General features: G+C 41.1%; 2 protein-coding genes across 3 annotated transcripts; both read right to left on the reverse strand.

Moving 5' to 3' along the window:
* Positions 1-55: 55 nt before the first annotated feature.
* On the reverse strand, positions 56-6,690 carry acat1 (acetyl-CoA acetyltransferase 1). 2 transcript variants are annotated; one of them, XM_008428273.3, is made up of 12 exons: positions 6,539-6,690; positions 4,451-4,498; positions 4,226-4,343; positions 3,997-4,092; positions 3,387-3,487; positions 3,082-3,225; positions 2,848-2,998; positions 2,669-2,764; positions 1,917-2,030; positions 1,765-1,829; positions 923-1,080; positions 56-450 (listed from the first exon to the last, which is right to left on the reverse strand). In XM_008428273.3, exons 1-12 carry the CDS (start codon positions 6,587-6,589, stop codon positions 330-332), a joined length of 1,263 nt encoding a protein of 420 aa, XP_008426495.2. In that variant the 5' UTR covers positions 6,590-6,690; the 3' UTR covers positions 56-329. The 2 variants fall into 2 exon arrangements, with proteins under 2 accessions (XP_008426495.2, XP_008426494.2); XM_008428272.3 differs by lacking the exon at positions 6,539-6,690 and adding an exon at positions 5,333-6,436.
* An 833-nt stretch (positions 6,691-7,523) lies between these two features.
* Positions 7,524-16,693, reverse strand: mmp30 (matrix metallopeptidase 30). The gene is made up of 21 exons (XM_017308539.2): positions 16,573-16,693; positions 16,247-16,494; positions 16,007-16,155; positions 15,662-15,790; positions 15,402-15,563; positions 15,000-15,228; positions 14,755-14,888; positions 14,511-14,667; positions 14,316-14,413; positions 13,789-13,884; positions 13,409-13,428; positions 11,749-11,970; positions 10,679-10,926; positions 10,438-10,586; positions 10,234-10,359; positions 8,969-9,130; positions 8,738-8,870; positions 8,421-8,551; positions 8,153-8,312; positions 7,975-8,078; positions 7,524-7,888 (listed from the first exon to the last, which is right to left on the reverse strand). Exons 1-21 carry the CDS (start codon positions 16,669-16,671, stop codon positions 7,788-7,790), a joined length of 3,057 nt encoding a protein of 1,018 aa, XP_017164028.2. The 5' UTR covers positions 16,672-16,693; the 3' UTR covers positions 7,524-7,787.
* Between the last annotated feature and the right edge of the window lie 1,937 nt (positions 16,694-18,630).

Below are 18,630 nucleotides of genomic sequence, written 5' to 3' on the forward strand. Positions count from 1 at the left end.
TTATGAATTACATCAATAGTAACTTAAGTTTCTGCAGTCAATAACCACACAACACTTTGAAAAACTATTTAATCACATCCTTTCACAGCTTAAATATTAATCCGTGATTTTGACAAGACATTCCATCAAACAAGGGAGTGTTTGGAACGTTGGAGTCATGACGAAATGAAGGTCGAGTGTAATGTTTTGTTTGATTAAGGCCCCTGGAACTAAGGTTGTAACAAATGGACTCTTTACAGTCATGTTGATGTCCTAAACATTCGGAGCAACCGGCTACCACACGAGGTAAAAGCAGGAAAAAAACGGAGTGCTTCCTTCAGCCCTTTTCCCTACAACTTCTGGATGAGGATGGAAGACGCTCCGCCTCCTCCGTTGCAGATCCCTGCGAGTCCGTACTGACCCGACTTCAGGTTGTGCACCATGTGACCCACGATCCTCGCCCCAGACATCCTGAAACATTTCAAGTAGGTAGGTATGCTGGTTTTGTAAATGCAAAAGGAAGACATTTTCTTCAGTCTCAAAAGGTTTGATTGCCAAAAATAGACAAAACGTTCCTTCTTTCAGCAACGAGTTTGAGAGTTTAACAGAAGCTGTTATGTATTTTGAATAAAAAGCAGATCTCCAGGCTAACAAGTTGGTACAATACTGCCATCTTGTGGTGACATCAAAACATGACAATCAAGTTGGAATAAACGAAACAAATAAAATCAAAAATGTTCCATTCATTCAATTCTGGAAATAGTGGATGGGATATAAAACTATCAGCATGATTTAGCTCCTTTATAATATAAAAATATCAACTCTTTGAAGGTAAACAGATCCTAAGGCTGGTGTTCTGTGGAACCAGAAGATGGTTTACTTGTCTTGTTACACATTCTGGATGACCATCCCCACCGTTGCACTTTTCTGTATGACCTCTTACCCAATCGGGTGTCCCAAAGAAACAGCTCCTCCGTTGACGTTGACTTTTGCCGGGTCGATGTTGAGCATTTTGATGTTGGCCAGCACGACCACGCTGAAGGCCTCGTTGATCTCCCACATGGCGATGTCCTCCTTCTTCAGTCCAGCTGCGTCCAGAACCTGCGACCATAAGTTTACAATTTCTGTATAAAGTTGCCTTATCATTTTTCTTTCAGTTTAATTTTGAATCTGACAAATCAAGTTGCAATCAAGTTTGTCTATTTAGTGCAGATTTACAGTGAATGCATAAACATCTGGTATTTATTTACAGTAATATAAAATGCAATTCTATTTGAACAAATTCCATCTCAAATGCAAACATTTAAATTTGATCCTAGTTATCAAATAAAATCAAATGTTTTCTTGTTTTTAAAAGCCCGCTTGAAATAAATCAAAAAATTGTCTTGTCTCCCTTCGTCTTGTTATGATCTTGTGACGATACCGGCGGCTCCTGTTGCTCGATAACGTTAAAAATTGAACCCCAGATGGCGGCGTCCATTATTACTACCATAAACAGTGCGCTGCTGTGTGATGGTTACGTTCTTCTTCTGCTCATGCAGACCTTTGAGGTCGTAAACTGTTCAAACAGAACGGTCGCGCTTAAATGCTATAATGAATGCTCACACAAAAATAGGATTTTAGCAGAATGTCAGAATTGAGCATCAAGACCTGCTGTGTGAACTGAAGCCATGGTGCATCTAAACTTCTGATTATGAAGAAAGTCAGAAGCATTCATTAAAAAGTTTTCTGCCTCATTGGTTTAACACTAGAAAATGAGATTAGCTGACTCCAGCTTGGACCCACCTTTGGTACAGCGTACGCAGGAGCGATGGGGAAGTCAATGGGTGCCACCGCTGCATCAGCGAAAGCTATGAAGAAAAGAAGAAGAAATCGTGGATCATCAGAGCTGCAAGTTTGACAGATAACCCCTTCAACTCGCTGCGTTTGGTACCTACAGACGATCCTGGCCAGCGGCGTGACGTTGAGTCTCTTTGCGGCGTCAGCCGTCATCAGGACGAGAGCGGCTGCTCCGTCGTTCAGCGTGCTAGCATTAGCCGCCGTCACCGTGCCTGAACAGAAGCTGAACTCATTAAAGCTTCAGTATGTGACTTTTCTAAAAATATGTTTTTTCCTCTTTGGTGAAAATTATCCCTATGTTGTGACAGTATGAGAAAAATAATCTGTGGAAAGATTGTGCTGCTATTGCCGTCTAAAGAAATGCACTGCTCCCCGTCAACAACCAATCAGAACCAGGAGGAGAGACTTAGCGCTGTCAGTCAACTTTGTGAACGTGCTGCTAAATGAGCTTATGACAGAAAAACAACTTATTGTTACAGGAAAACCCATTTATCTGCAGTCACTGGCAGACATGCTAACTAGCCTTAGCATCCACAACAGGCTCTGCGGATAGAGAGAAGCTGTATTGAAGTGGCACATACATGACTGACAGCGCTAACACCTGACTCTGATTGGTTGTTTCTATTTAGCACAGGGAGAAGGCAGAGGAGCTTGATTTTTTCACAGATTACCTGTCTCATACCAAACTCTAACGGTATCAACAAATATGTACAAAAATATATATTTTTTATTGACGTTACATACTGCAGCTTTAAATGAATGAAGAACAGCTGATCAGCAGCCTGAATATTAACCATTCAGTCAAAATCAGGCCATTTCTGCCGATATACATATCGGTTATGATCTTTACCGTTCTCTTTCTGGAAGACTGCCTTCAGTTTGGGCACTTTGCTGAAGTCCACCCTCCTCCACTCCTCGTCCTCGGACACCACCACGTCTGGTTTCCCTACGGAACCACAGAAACGTCAGCCCAGCGAAACTTAACCCCCAATTCCTGCCGAGAGCAGCGCACTCTGGGCGCTCCCGCACCTCTCTGTGGAATGCTGACCGAGACGATCTCCTTGGCCAGCACGCCAGACTCGTGCGCCGCTTTGCTGCGGCTGTAGGAGCTGATGGCGTAGGCGTCCTGCTCCTCTCTGCTGATCTTGCACTGCTTCGCCGTGTTCTCTGCGCAGTTGCCCTGTGGAAGTTGCACACGGCAGTGTTGTAACTCTGCAAAAAAATATAACCCACAGATTGAGACGATTTTGCTCCAACGGTTACCATGTGAAACTTGTTGTAGACGTCCGTGAGGCCATCCTTGACAATGAGGTCCTCCATCCTCACGCCTCCGTAGGGTGGTGCCTCTCTGGCCATCACGTACGGCACGTTGGACATGCTCTCCATGCCTCCTGCCACCATAACATCCTGAACACACACAAACATGTTTTTATTCTGAAATGCTGCAAAGGAGTTGCATACTTGTTGCAGAACATCAGATAGTGAAGCTGAAGCTCAAAAGAAAATAAACAACAACAGAAAAACGTGGTAAAACTGGACTTTGTTGCCGTTAGCCTCACTTGTCTTACCTGATGTCCACACATCAGACTCTGTGCCGCCAACATGATGGATTTCATCCCAGAAGCACACACTTTGTTGATGGTTGTTGCTGGAGTCCCAATTGTCAAACCTGGAACAAAAACATGAAATGATTTTCATTTCCATCAGTCTAATAAACTCAACTAGTGGTGAGTCCTTTGATTTTTGATATCGGTCGATATGTGCTCCTGATCCGATACTTCAAAAATGCATTTAAAAAATTGAAAGTGAATAAATAGATTTGGGATATTAGGGTTTTGTTTCTTTTTTTATTGTATCCACCTTATTTATCATTTAACAACACTGGGGCTGTAAGTCAGAGGCAAGTATTTATTTTTTTTACTGTGCAAGTTTCGGTTAAAAAAAAACAAAAACACTGAGCAACATGAAAAGCTATATTTACTGCAATCTAACTTATTGGGATGCATCGCAAAGATGAACATAAAAATTACATATAATTTGACTAAAAAAATACTGCAGCGTAAGGGCACAATTTCAACATCTAAACTGGACGGTTATTAAAAATAACTGAAGTTTTTTTTTTTCTCCATTCTAGTTTTAGTTCTTCGTTTTACAAGAAAAGCACCGACATGACCTTACCTGCCCCCAGCAGGGCCTGTCGTGTGGGAGCCTGGCCCTCTGCCGCCTGAAGCACATTGCCCATGTAAACTTCCTTCACCTCTTCAGGAGAAATTCCTGAAGGAAACAAAGTCAACTCATCACCTTGTTTCAACTGAGCAATCTTTGTTTCACTTTAAAATAAAAACAAAAATCATGCATCAAATTTTGGCGCAAACTTTCACAGATGGAACCAGCTGTGAGGACACACCTGCTTTCTCTATGGCTCCTTTAATAGCAATGGAGCCCAGTTTGGTGGCTGGAACTGCTGCCAGGCTGCCTCTGAAGGAGCCCATTGGAGTTCGCACCGCGCTGACGATGACGACTTCCTGCAAACACACAATTTATCCTTTTTTTTTTTACATAAAACTGACAGTTTCATGTTAAAAATGTGATCCAAACACAGCTCGTTTACGATGCCTATAGCTGTACTTACATTAAGGGAAGGCCGGGATGTGTAGGTTCTGGAAAAGTAATTGTGAGCCTACGATGACAAGACCGTGGAAAATATGACAATTCAAACAATTCATGAAAGATTTAGAACTTACAAGGATGCATTTGAAGACTTGTTTTGTCAAAGTGAGGTTGTAAACATAAGCGGCTGCTCTTAGGCTTTACTTGGGTGAACTAAGGCGACTTGGGACGTGTGCAAACTTTTTGTCACATAAGCCAAAATAGTGAGGGGAAAAAAAACATTTTAAAATCTAAAATCACAAACAAAATGACTGCTCAAAAATTAAAAAGGGTTAAAGAGAGGGGAAAAAAAGTTTATTCTCAGCTATATCAATGTTTGGGTCAGCCTCTCAGGCTCAATAAAATTTATTTATAGCTGGTTTGGCGCACTAAAGTCCGTCTTTGACTAAATATCGGTGTATAAATCTCATCTTATTACACAAAAAAACAGAAAGTGAAATGATTAAAAAACTGCAAATACTTTGTGTTGTACCAGTTATTTTGTTTTTGTGGACTTGTTGAGGCTCTCAAACATAAAAACAAGTGTGTATTTCTTTAAATACGCAACAAGCTGCTCTGAATTTTCCCCCCAAAAAATTTAGGCTCAAATGGCCTTCATTGAGCAGTGGACAAACAGAAGGGGAAGACATGCAGCAAATGGGCCGACAACGGGAATCGAACCCGGGACAACTGAGTCGAGGACTCCAATGTATGGAGCTAATACAAACTTGCTGGTGGAGGCCATCTCTGCATGCAAACGAGTGAAACATGTCAGAATCTGGGAGCATTTCACGGAACATGTCTAACTCATTCATTTTACTCGCATGTTTGGTTTTTTTCTCTCAGTGTTCAAAATCGGCAATACCTCTGTTTTCAGTGTAGGCGTGACACCGAACAATGTCCGGAAATGTGGCGCTGCTGTCTCTGTTGTTGATATCGGAGATGGAGAGACGAGAGTGGAACAGAACTGGGAAAAACTTTGTGTTTGTTGGCAGCTTGATTTTGCCCTTTTGTGTCTCATGCTTCGCATGTGTGACTCCACTGCCTTGATTCCCATCGTTCCAAGTTTGAAAAATTTCTTGCACAAAATGCAACGTGCTACGTACATATTCGCTGGTACCGGTCGCAGCCATGTTGAAAAATTTTGGTTGAACAGCCAATTTTCGTTGAATTTACACTTTCCCATCTGGCCCAGAATAAAAACAATCACTGCTACCGCTACAACAACGATGTGCATCTGCTCTGAGAGTCCCGCCCGCAACAACATCGCTTTCATTGGTTCCGCTCTCCCGTGACGTTCCAGCGAGAGGCATTAAGGTAAACAATTGAAAAAATAATAAATGTGAAGAGTTATTTTAATATTTGACACGAATTACAGCAATGAAATCCAATTTACGAAATTTTAATATCGATTGCGGCTTTATTTTTAAATTCATGAACCGCGGGAAACCTGGCACTTAACATTTATCTCTGTAATCCTGCGCAATTTAAATCACATTTGCTTGCGGGCCAAATTTGTACCATTCTTGACCTGTAATCTGGGGTCAGAGTGGGTAAAGGTGATCCAGATTTACTAAATACAATGAAACATTCCTTTTGTCAAGAGCCACATGACAAGCTTAGAATTTGCATTCCAACTTTACCCGTAGTATTACTGAGGTCAAAACTTATAAAAAGAAGCGATGCTGTAGCTTTGGATAAAATGCATGACGCGGGTGCCATAAAGCTAGCAGTAGAAACTACATACACGTAAAAGCAGCTCTGCAGCCCCATTACAAAGTAATGCTAAGTGTCATGCCAAGTAAGTGGACAGTGGCAGTTTACTTATTAATTGTATATGGCTTATTCGTTGTTTTTATGAGTGCTATGATTCGCGGTGAACCCAAATAACATAATGACTCTTTCTGCTGCTGTCAGACTGTCAAAGTTTCTCCAAGGACGCTTCTCAAACAGTGAACACTTAGCAGAGCTGCTCCAACTTAAGGCCTTCTGTTGCCATAAAGGTGCTAAAATGAATTTATTTTGGCTAATATGCGATAAACCTTATCGACATTCTCACACTGTCACTTACCAGGCGCTTACACGTCCGAGCCTGCACGGTTAACAGTCTGCCGGAAGACATTTTAGCTTCAAAGACAAAACAAAGCAGGAGAGCTTCACCTTCAGTCAAGCAGCGCACTGCAAGGGGTTAAGAAAACACCAGCCAATGCAGAGAGGGGTGTGTTTCGAAGACGTCATCAGTCGCTTGGCATTATGGTTGTTGTAGTTTAATCACTACAATGTTTCTCGGCATTCCGTACTGTTCATATCCAACTGTTGATTTTCACTATTCTGTTTGATATTTTACTCTATAGCATGAAGGAAACAAAAGAAAATAGAAATAAAACGAGGCAAGATGAGAAATAGGTGCTTAATTTTACTGAAACATACACAAAATAATTGCTTATATTTTATTTTGGCTTCCAGGAGTATCTGAACTCTTTGGCAAGCTGTTGATGAGAAGCAGCAGGCTCAATTTGTCTGTCCTACAGGCTTAACCTCCTCAAGATTTTTTAATGAGGAAAAAAACACTTTTTCTTAGATGTTGCCAGACTTACGGTGTTTTTTTGTTGTTGTTTTGTTTGTTTTATTTTGTCACCCTATTCTGAGATTGACAGGTGCGCACCTGTGTGAGATGTTTTTTTTTATTCCAGAGGTTTACAACCTTCATAATCCAAAGAGTAATTTTTTCCCTCAGTCCAACTAACTAAAACTCTTTTAGAGCCGTAAATGTTACATGACCCTTCGAAAAAAAGACCACCTCTAGTTTTCTATTTCTACAACAGCTGTCTTTTTTTTTTTTAACACCAATCATTTTATTTCTGATTTTATGTTCTAAAGTAAATATAAAAACAAAGAACAATATACACATTTTCTCCCTTGGGTTGTTGATATTTGTGGAAAATTATGTAAAAAATAAATATATATTTTTCTCAACCTATAGAAAATATTAATGGCACTTGTCTCTTATGGAGATTCATTGCAATTATTACATGAAAAAAACAAAACAAAAACAATTTAAAACTGCATAATTTTTTTACTACATTGATAGTTGCCATATCAAAACAACCTTCCCAACAAAAGAATTGTAATGGTATTTTTGTAAACTGCAAGATTTACAGCATTATTGTATATGTGTAGTAAAGTACATGTAGATGTTTTTACTCGTCTTCTCTCCAAACAAACCAAAGAAAATGCGATTTGCTGGTGAGCGGGAACATAATCAGTTTTTACCATGTGTCTCAACCTTTAAAATCCTGAGTGAAATACAGAACAGGTGTTCAGCAACCCAGCCACAAGTAGTTCATCAGAGTGTGAAGCGCTCTTCTTCGTTGGTAGTGGTACTCTGTTTGTCTTGAGCCGGAGGAAAAGTACAGATGACCTACAACGGGTCAGACGCGTCACTGACATTGTGTTGAACCGCAGCATGATTTTGCCAGAGTGACTAACCTTTAACCAAGCCCTTACCTCTGTTCTCAAAAGCAGCATCCACTCTGTGACCAACCCCAGGCAGATGCCTGTGGATGAATTTGGGGTACCCACGGTCCATTCTGCGCCGCCCTTCGTTGTAGCTGTGCGGAGAAAATTCCTTTAAATGAAAGTACTTTCTGGATCTGATTTCAGGCCTGCTTGTCGCATCATTCACCTCCAGTATTTGTTGTTTACAAAGAGAAGAGTTTTGCTTATAGTGGACACATGAACAGCAGCATCCACTTTGGTGACTGACGAAGGGAAGCCGAAGTCGCTGAGACGTTTGGGATAACCAGGCAGGACGGTTTTACCTCGAAACTGCCAGTATTGATTCCCTGAGACAAGAAGTTAAGGTTATGGATTATGTTAGACTAGCATTCCTTATTTATTTGTCTATTTGTTGATTCCTCAACATTACATTTTTATTTACAGGTAATTCATACCTTCAAAGAAAATGACAGTATTCCTGTTCTTATTCTCATAAGCTGCGTCAACTTTGTGGATTCCAGGCCAGACAGACTGAATTTTATGCCTGGTGATGCCCTCCCAGCGGCCGCCCTTTCTCCAGAAATATCTGAAAAAAGCAATAAGACAAAAAAAAAAAGAATAAATAAATCAAATGAAAAATTACAATAAAATTACAATTTAGTGTAAAAAAACCCCCAAAATCCAAAACTTTGTGGCAATATGTGCGATTTTGTTGTTGTTTCTTCATTAGAATTTATGTTAGTTAGTTAAATTATTGTAGGAAAAGCCTCACCCGTCTTTAAAAAAGAAAAGTTTCCCTCCTATTGTGGTCACTGCATCAAACACCAGGTCCCTGTTGCACCTGTCCGGAGGAGGTTCTGATGTTGCCTCAGGCTGCGGTTTTGGGAGAATATCTGATCTGACTCCTTTAAGAGAGGAACATCGGAAGAGCAGGTTATCAGGAGAATTCAATTCTGCTTCATTCCTCAATGTTCTCGAGGGTCTGCAGTTGATTAGTTCTTACCGTAGAGAGCCTGCACACCTTCCCTGTCATCATCTGGCAGTGTGTATCTATCCGTGTTCACATATTTGTAGGTGGGGAACATCAGGGCTGTCTCATCCTGAGAGTGAACCAGCCCTAGCGCATGGCCAAACTCGTGTGCAGCAACTAAGAACAGGTTGGCTCCTGCAAAAACACACCATTGAGGTCAACGTGGGTGCAAGACAGCTTTAAAAGAGAACCACAATCAAATCTCAAAATATTGATCTTGCATGAGGGATAGATTTCTCTGCCCTCAAAGTGAAATAATTTTGTTTTTTTAGCGTTTTTGTCGATGAATTTTGGGGGTCCTCGGTTCTTGACATGCAGTGTTAAACTGTCTGGTTGTTTATTAGTGGAAATGGAAGAACAAGCCTTTTTTGGTACATGAAAAAATGTAGGAAGTCTTCCTGGGAGTAAATGAAGAACAAAAATATACCAGAAACACCCTGAACTGATAGCTAGATGTCAAGAATCGAGTCTCTTCAGATTTGTATTCTGATGATCGGGACCGTCAAGGCCGACAAGACGACGTGCATAGCGACTGATTTGGGAATGTGGGATGATACGAACCGATTACCATTTGTAATGTACAATTTGTATTGTAGCAATTTCTGTTTTAGGAATTAAGTGCCCCACATAGGCGTAACTGTATGACACAACCCCGTTCCCGCTGAAGGTAAGCCCCTCGTTGTTTCGTCTCATTGTCTGTGGTGATGTCCTCCTCTCCATTTCATAGGGCTGGATAATTAAAGTTAGGTAAGTTCCTCCTGCTGCTACCATGGTTTCATTGGTTAGTTAGAACTGGGAAAAAGTTATAGTCTCCAGTTCAATTCACCTCTTCACTTCGCTTCTTCAATACCATGGTTTCCTTTAATCGTGAAAGTTCATGAAAAGGCTCCAGACTGCTTAAATGTTTGGCCTCATGACTTTTGGCTAACGTACGTCTTCATCATAGAGGTTTTTAGCAAACAACCTTGTGGGAGAAAACGTTGGTTCAGACCAAATTTGGAGAGATTATATCTAACAACTGGCTCCAGATTTCATTGGAGTAACTGGGGAGTGGAAGATCTGGAGCCCCTTCCAAGACTCTACATGACTTGATCTCTAATAAGCCCTCAATGGCTCAATGGACGGATGGATGGATAGATGGATGCACGCACTTTTGGATCTCCTCTTATAATGTTTCAGTAAAAGTGAATCTCTTTAAAATGTTTTCTAACAAGAAGCTAAATTAATTCATTCTTTACCTTCTGAGGTCAGAGTCCAGTTTTCATCCTCGTCAAAGTGGGCATCCCCTCCATTGCCTTCTCCAGGAGAAAACGCATGTGCCAGTACACCATTCTGACCGTCAAACGGAGCAAAGTCCCCATGGTCTGCTTTTCAAACGAGATGTGGATTAACACTAAAACAAGCACATTAAAAAGACAAACAAACTTGTGGAACATGGTCACCTCCAGACTTGAACTTAATCATGATGTCAGCTGTTTCACTGTCTGACTGTTGGAAATCCAGAGGAATAATATCACTGTACAGCTTGAAGGCTTTGGCTATGGTGGAGTTGATGTCTCTTTGGCTCATATCTGGTGTGTAGTCGGTAATTCTGTGTTAGGAAAAGAGAGTAACGTGTTCATAAGTGTTTCTGTTGAGTTTCACATCTGGATGACCCTCGCGCAGGGATTCTGATTGTAGTACCTGTATGTGACCACAGCCTTGTTCCACTTTGGTCGGCCATCAAAGTGGCCGTATCTGGCCATGTCGTTGAAACCACAGCGGGGGCGAGCCATCACTTCCAGAGTGTTAGAGTCCAACTGCCCTGTCACTTCCAGACCAAAGAATTCCTGCATTTTTTTTAACGTGTCATTGAAAGAGTCCAGAGAGCTCCGCACGACAGAGGAGGGAGAAGCGACCCCGACTTCGGAGAAAAACTGAGACAGGTAGTTCTGGAAACATTTTAAGAAGGCCAGTGAAATAGAAAGCCAGTCGTGCCATGGAGATTATCTTAGATTAAACAAACATTTACATATTTACTAAGGTTATCTCAGTTGTGGGTATGCAATAATATGCAACACATAGGGGCGCCGCGTTGAGTGGGCGCCAGAGCGATGACAGAAAAATTATTTCTAGTCGGCATTTTCTGTATTTAACAGCTGTTTGTGATATGAGCTCGATGTTCAGGAGTGTGACAGCTGTCACGGTTGGAAATTGGGAAAATGGGGGTTTCCCATCAGGCCATCAGTTACCAAAACCACATACAGACACACACACGCACGCACACATACAAAAATAAAAACAACTGGTGAAAGCACACACAGGGTCAGTGCAACCCTGCCAGTCTGCGCACAGGTAAAAAGCTTGTAGGGTCCAAATGATGTTGGTCACGGTACTAAATCAAAATAGTTGGCAAATTAGCACTCAAATCTGAGCTCAATCACTCTGTTTAGGTTTGATCTTCATTTTTTAAAGCTGAATTATATCAGCTACACAAAAATGTAATACAGAAAATGCATTCACGTTCAACATGTATACGGATGTAAAATCTTAACATTTCTGAAAATGAGTTTGAATTATCAATGCCCCAAATAACCGTCCAAATAAAATATATATCTATATTCAAAGGTGTCTTTGAGAACATGATTTGTTCTTAAACAAGCTTAAATACGTTTAATAATAGAAAACATGTTTTCTATCCATTTCACAGGCTTTCAAGTTGACACCTTGATTAGATTTAACCAACGAGGCATAATGCAGCTTGTCTTTGTTACCTGGGCTTTGGAGAGATTTTCTTGACGGGGTGAAGAGGTGGGCATGGCTCCACAGGTTGCTGTACACACCAGAATCATCACAGCTTTTACAGCGTTCATCGAATCCATTGCACTTTCCTTCCAACACAAAAGCAAAGGAGAACCTTTCAGGTCTTCTTCACTTGAAGAGCTCCAGTGAAAGTGGGAGGCAGCACGAGTTGCATAACTGGGCAGTAAGACATTCTTTCAAGTGTTTGAACAGGCCTGTTTTGATTAACCGTTAACTGTTGACTGGGAGGATTCAGAAAGAGGATTTTTTTACAAGTAAAATGTATTTTCTCACACTGATTCACATGCCAATAAATACCCTGTTACGGGCTTCGTGAGGGGAGAAAACATGACGCTAAAATCTTTCACTTGCATAACTCGTGGGTCTAAGGTGTCATATTTCAGTCTCAGTTGAGACTTTGTTGGCCTCTATAGTTCCTACAGTACATTGACAGGCAGCGTCTACACACATTATGCTTGAGAGTGACCTTTTTAATTCAACTTAAAGCATGCACAAAGACAAATCACACTGCTGGGATTTCCCCAGGAAATGATCACAAATCAAACTTTGTACTAATAAAGAAGACAGACACATTTTGCACCTAAAACAATGCAATGTGAATTTTTAGATTGTAAATTATTGCCACTGTGAGTGTAAGAGTGGTCTTATTTGTTCGTGATGCTTCCTACTGTCACTTTTCGACAGTAATTTTTCCATCACAGTGGTCTGAATACGAACAGAATTCGATGGGAACGATTGGAACAAAGTGCTTTTGTACAGATTTTAAAGTTGAAAGGTGGCAGATTACATCAAAGTGGCGAAAGAGACCAGCAGATTTGACTGGCAGATTAAGCAAAAGGCAGAGGTCAGATCAAGACGGCTGCATGTCAAGTAACTGGCCTTTTATTACTAATCAAAGAACTGATTTTGCTTGGAAAATTAGTAACTTATCTATTTTTTCTCAATAAGTATAAACTTATGTTGTATGTAGTGTGCAATATGTTTTTGGTGTACAACAAAAAGCACACTTGATTCTTGAGTAATTTGGGCTCAAAATAGACTTTAGTTACTTTGTTAGTTCCTTCATTAATTTATGTTTTGGTTTTGTGATTTAAGCTCTGCAAGAGAGAAATGGCCAGGAAACATTTCAAACCAGGAGAAAGATAACAGTATTTTGTCATTTTAAATCAGGATTGTCTTGTTTAGAAAACAGCACTAATTTAAGATTATGGTATTAACTTCTTTTTGAGCAGCAACTTTAACTTTTTTTAAACTTGTGATTAAGACAAAAGAAAAGTGTTCATTTAGATCGGGGATGCCTCCACCGATCTGGGGAAAGAGAAATGCTTTGGAGTGAAGTACAGAGGGAGCTGTGAGACCAAAACATGACAGAAAGCACGTCAACGTCGTTGTTTCATCTGTTGACTCATTTGATTATTCATCTCCAACAGTTCAAACTGGCACTGAACTCCTTGGAAGGCATCACGTCTTATATTTCCGTCATTTACCAGCTGCACATTGGAGAACATGACGTAGACTTGGACAAAGTGCTTCTCAAACATCCGTCTTCATCTTGAACCGTGTTGGATTTCTAATCTTGCGTGTGTTTTATTGGAAATTTCTGTTAAATACCAACGCAAAGTAGTACGATGCTGTCAAGTGGAAGAAAAAGGATACATCTTACTTTCATTTTTACAAATAAAATGGTTTGTGTTTGCTTTTAGCTCACTCTAGTGATACCCCTAAATAAAAATGTGGGAATGTTCTTGTGAAAAGAAATGATGACCATAAAATGTCGAATGATGATTCTTTCTTCTTTATTCACACTTTCATTGGACAAATAATGTTTACAGCTCCAACTAAGTGATGACATTTTTTTATTTTTTTGGTTATTTTTTTAATTCAGAAGAGTGCATGCCTACATTTTATCCCACCACCTCTACATGAAGTACATTCTTAGATAAGATGAAAAGCTACGTAATGGCAAAAATGAAGCGGCGTAAGCTAATTACAGCCAAGCAGGTAGGTGCTCTTCAGCACACGTAGCAACTTCCCGCTCCCTAGGTCATACATGTACATGTAGGGGCCACTGTAGATGTGAGCATAACCTGAAAAACAGAGATTAAAGGTTAGACTCTGATGCCTGGAAATAAGACCTAATTCATCAGACTCGCCCCCCCCTGAACGTATAAGCAGGTATATATAACGGCTGGATGGCTTGTATGCCCATATTTAGTATTAAAGTTGAGTTTGACAAGTGCAGCATGACCGAAATGAGGAAAAACTGCTGACATGGCAGAATGAGTCAGCTGTTCCTGTCAGTCATGTTTAAAGTTTAAATATTGGGCATTGTGGTCATCATGGGAGGCTTATGCAAGTTGATGCAAGTTAAAGTCAGTACACCTGGCCATTTCATTCCCCTGTTGTACTACAGCTGTTAGCCCAGTGACTCAGAAAACAAAACTTGACAAATGAGCATTTGTACAAACTAGCATTTACAGTAAAAATAATATCCCCTCAGATGTTAATGCCAATTCACCTTCTTTCTCTGTGGCTGCTGCCACCTTGTTGTTCATTCCGGAAAACGTCTCGCTCACCCAGGAAAACGATTCCACAGCCCTTCTGCTTTCATCGTAACTGAAGCAAAAAAAAAAAATAAAAAGTACAGATGCATAAAACCAGGGCAAATAAATGTTCAATGTTTAAAATGGAGATCAGTGCACATCTGACTCACGTCAAGTAGAAGTAGCCCCCCCAGAACAGGTAGGTTTTCCCAGACTTGTGAAAAGCAGCGTCGATTTTCATCATAAAACTTGGCAGACCGAATTCAGAGAGGGACTTCGGGTAGCCCGGTACCGGCTGGGTTCCAGAGAAGGCCCATACTTTAGAACCTTTAAACAAAACGGGGACATCAGTGAATGACTAATGCTAACTGTGAAATAGTACTGATCCGGTGAATGACAAGGGAGGATTATTACCTTTGAAAAGTAAGACGTTGCCAGTCCCTGGGTTCTCGTAAGCAGCATCGACGCTTGTTGGGGCGTTGGGCCAGAAGCTTGAGATGAGACTTTTTTGCGGTGTGCTGCTCTGGGAGCTGCTATGCCACAGGTAGCTGAGAGCAGACACGAACATTAGCATTAGCTGCTAATGCTAAGGAACTAGGCGCTTCAAAGTTCTGATTTAGATATCAGTATTTTGCCATGGGGGTGAGAGGGGGTGATACCTGTCCTTGAAGAAAAACATTTCTCCTTTCAAGGTGGTGACAGCGTCAAACTCCACAGGTGAGCTGCAGACATCAGGGATGGTGGGAGCCTGAGTTGTAGTTGTGGTGGTGTATCCAGAAGGACTTGAACCTGTTGAAGTTGGACTTGAACCTGTTGTAGTTATTGTGGTGTCTCCAGAAGGACTTGTACCTGTTGTAGCTATTGTGGTGTCTCCAGAAGGATTTGAACCTAGGTGAGGTGAACAATTTCAGCACAATAAATTTAAATCCATAATTTCTTGTTCACAGAATTAGGTATAATCAGCATCTTTTTTCTTTTTCTTTTTTTTTTTTTACGAGATTCTTAACAATGGTTTGAACTTTAATTTCCACAGCGATGTAATTGTTTAATTAAGCACTAACCATAAAGCGACTGGATGCCTCTGACATCATCCTGGGGCAGAACAAAGGTGTTGGGGTCTTTGTATGAGTACAGAGGGTACATGAGAGCAGAGCGATCCTCAGAGTGGGACAAGCCCAGAGAGTGGCCGAACTCATGGGCAGCGACCAGGAAGAGGACGTAGCCTAAAGCAGGAAAGTACATAAAGAAATGGTCGTCTTGGCCAATTTCTACAAAGAAAACAAAGTTGCTTCCCAAAATAATGTATAAATGACCAACATACCTGTACTTGAGCGAAATGTGAAGGTCTCGTCGTCGTCAAAGTGAGCGTCCCCTCCGATGTCAGGAGAAGGAGCGAAGGCGTGGGCGAGGGTCCCGTCAGGCCCGTCAAAGGGGTAGTTATCACCGTGTGCTGTTCGCAGAAAGTGTCTGATTAGTTTGCAAACCTTGTTTGATACAACCGTTTCAAACGTGTTTAATGTTTCGATAATGAAGTGACTGAATCTTTGTTGTGAAGAGTAATACACAGCAAAGTCTTTGCTGTTTTAGTTTCTCCCTTTTGATGGAGACACTAAGGATGTAATCTGACTCCCTATGAGACTCTACAAGAAAATTTGCTTCCACTCACATTGGCGAGCAAAGGAGATCATGATGTCAGCCGTGCCACTGGTAAGTTTTGTGAACGTCAGAGGAGTGACTTTGGCCCAAACCTCCAGAGCTCTTCGAATGGAGTCATCCACCTCTGCCTGAGACAAGTCGGGGGTGTAGTTCACAATCCTGTTTAAAAAAAAAAAAAACAGTCAACCACATCAGTACCACCACTGGGTATGACATATTTTATTGTACAGGTCCTCTTCACACCATCCACCTGTATGTGACGGGGTTTTTGTTCCACTTGAGGCCGTCTCCAAAAGTCGAATATAGGGCAATCTTTTCATCTGCGACTCCACAGCGGGGCTTCTTCATCACCTCCAGGGTGTCGTCATCCAGAGTGCCTGTTATCCGGAGACCAAAGAATTTCTGCATCTCACTCAGCTTCTTGCTCATTCGGTCGGCTCCTTTCCGAGACGACGGGTCTTTCTCCTCTGTCAGGTTGAAGAATCTCTTCAGGTAACCCTGTGAAAGGACAAAGCACAACCCAATGTGAAGTCAATGAAACTGAAGGAATTGTCCAGGACAGAAAACAAAACATACCTTTGCAAAACCTTCATCTTGCACCGTTACTTTGGAGATAGGCACACAGTAGACTGCGGCTGCGAGGCCTAGTAGCAGGTAGGCACCGAGAGACTTCATCCTTCTTTCCTGAGTTGGTTCGTAGTGATTCCCACTGGAGTCAGCTGTTATATAGGGTGGATGGTTTGGGGAGTAGGCAGGTTAAGCAACTGTCCTCTTGGGACAGAAACACAGGAAGTATTACATGGATCAAAAGGGATCAATGGATCAAAGCAGAGGAAGATAAGTCCAGAAAAAACCATCTGTAATTAGGACTAGACGTCATACGACAGTGGCATAACAAGACTGACTGCTGAAGTAAATGTAATTCCATAATTAAGTCAGTTTAATAGTATTGTGAAACAGCCAGTAATTTGTACTGTATAGGTTTCATTTAAATATTGACGTAAAACTGAATTGATGATTTGAATACTTTTTACTTAGATTTTAGTTTGTATTTGATTATGCTTCTAATTAAAATCACAGATTATTTATACCAAAGGCATCATCTTCGTAGCTAAGTTACATTGACCTCTGTTTGCCCTTCCTCGAACACCCTGTTGTTTTGTAACACGTTTTGCCCTCTTGACATGCTAACCTGGAAGCACACCATGAATGCATCACAGAAGCCTGTCAGGTGTTCTTTTAATCGTCTGCTCCACGTAGGTCAATGCCGGGAATCCAAAGATCACAAATGTCTACCCTGAGGCTCCTGGCCCTGCCGATAAGTCACTAATGGAGTCGGAGTGCCAATCTGGACAAGCTGGGTCATGCCGTGAACAAAAGCTGCCCTGCCATCTACACATTTTAAAGTTTACCATAAGCCAAACCACAGTTTGAGCCCTTCTGATTGTAGTACTGTTGCAACCTGAAAAAGATGCAGTAGGAATGGATGCTGTAAGGCACTGTGTGCTTATTTGGTACATTGTGCACGAAATAATTAAGGTTTAGCATGGTTCTCTCCAGCTATCACTATTGAACTGCAGTTTTCCATCAGTACATCATAAAGACCTGCGTCACGAAAGAACATCCCATTGTAACACCTCAATCCTTTTGTCCCAGACTGCATTGCGGTTACTGTTTCATAACAGTGGACTCCAGGAGGGGCAGAGCCGACTTCATTGTGTAAAACGTCTCAGTTCTGATTAAATAACACATGTAAACAGGTTGTGTTGAAACAAGAAACTGCAACCCGATAAATTGACAGACATTCATGCTGCTGTGATACGTACATCTTCTGCTGTTACCAGAAAACGCTGCATGTAGCTGTGCATTTCCTGTGGTCTACAACAAAATCTGTCACATCCTTGTTTCTCTCTGATCACACGTTTGACTATTTTTGATGAAGTGACGAAACTCTCGTCTATCGGTCGCGTCTTAGCATCTTATTTTAGCCCCACTACTCATTCGTCACCAATTGTGACTGACTATGTTGTGGTTATGACATCAGGAATGAGATCCGCACCGAGAAATACCCCTCCCACACAACTTTACTCAGCTGTTTTTCTTTTGTTCAACGCAATCCGTAAACGTAAAGAAGATATGACTAATTGTCGGATTAAAATCACATCATAAACACCTGATGCTTTGAATCACAACAGGATGTACAAAACGTAAACCTATGAGTTTTATTGATGAGATATCTGGAGTAATTTAAGTAAAAGTGTATTTGAATCAAAATCATGGCTTCACAAGACTGGGTGGAGCTGTGTTCGTCAAGACACTAGATTGATAATTTCCCCAACATGTTTATGAGTGTGTGATGATAGAAAGAAATGCATGTCTGGAGTGAGAGACGACAGAACATACAATAACATCATGAATACGTAAAAGAAGGACAGATTATGTCACTGAAGCCAGTGCGACAGAAACTTGTCCAAACCTGATTTTAGGATTTTTACTGTGACAAATTGATTGTATGGTGAGTGTAGTGGAAGTATGACCATCTGAATCATCATTCCTGAAACTGCAAAAGACACTTTTGTAACTGTTCACCCTGTGTCCTTTAAGATACAGAACAACAATAACCAATGGGGAGTT

This window comes from Poecilia reticulata, chromosome 14, assembly GCF_904066995.2.
Source record: "Poecilia reticulata chromosome 14, P_reticulata-male-v2, whole genome shotgun sequence".
Taxonomy (NCBI): Eukaryota; Metazoa; Chordata; class Actinopteri; order Cyprinodontiformes; family Poeciliidae; genus Poecilia; species Poecilia reticulata.

Bases quoted from the DNA above. Each gene is read 5' to 3' on its own strand.
- acat1 (XM_008428272.3), bottom strand. From the start codon at position 5,743: ATGAAAGCGATGTTGTTGCGGGCGGGACTCTCAGAGCAGATGCACATC. The intron at 4,344-4,450 runs GTAAGTACAGCT...GTGTGTTTGCAG, and splicing joins CATCCCGGCCTTCCCTTAAT to GAAGTCGTCATCGTCAGCGC. The intron at 4,093-4,225 runs GTGTGTCCTCAC...TGTTTCCTTCAG, and splicing joins AGGAGCCATAGAGAAAGCAG to GAATTTCTCCTGAAGAGGTG.
- mmp30 (XM_017308539.2), bottom strand. From the start codon at position 16,671: ATGAAGTCTCTCGGTGCCTACCTGCTACTAGGCCTCGCAGCCGCAGTC. The intron at 15,229-15,401 runs GTTAGTGCTTAA...CACCTCACCTAG, and splicing joins AGGCATCCAGTCGCTTTATG to GTTCAAATCCTTCTGGAGAC. The intron at 8,871-8,968 runs GTAAGAACTAAT...CCTCTCTTAAAG, and splicing joins AGGTGTGCAGGCTCTCTACG to GAGTCAGATCAGATATTCTC.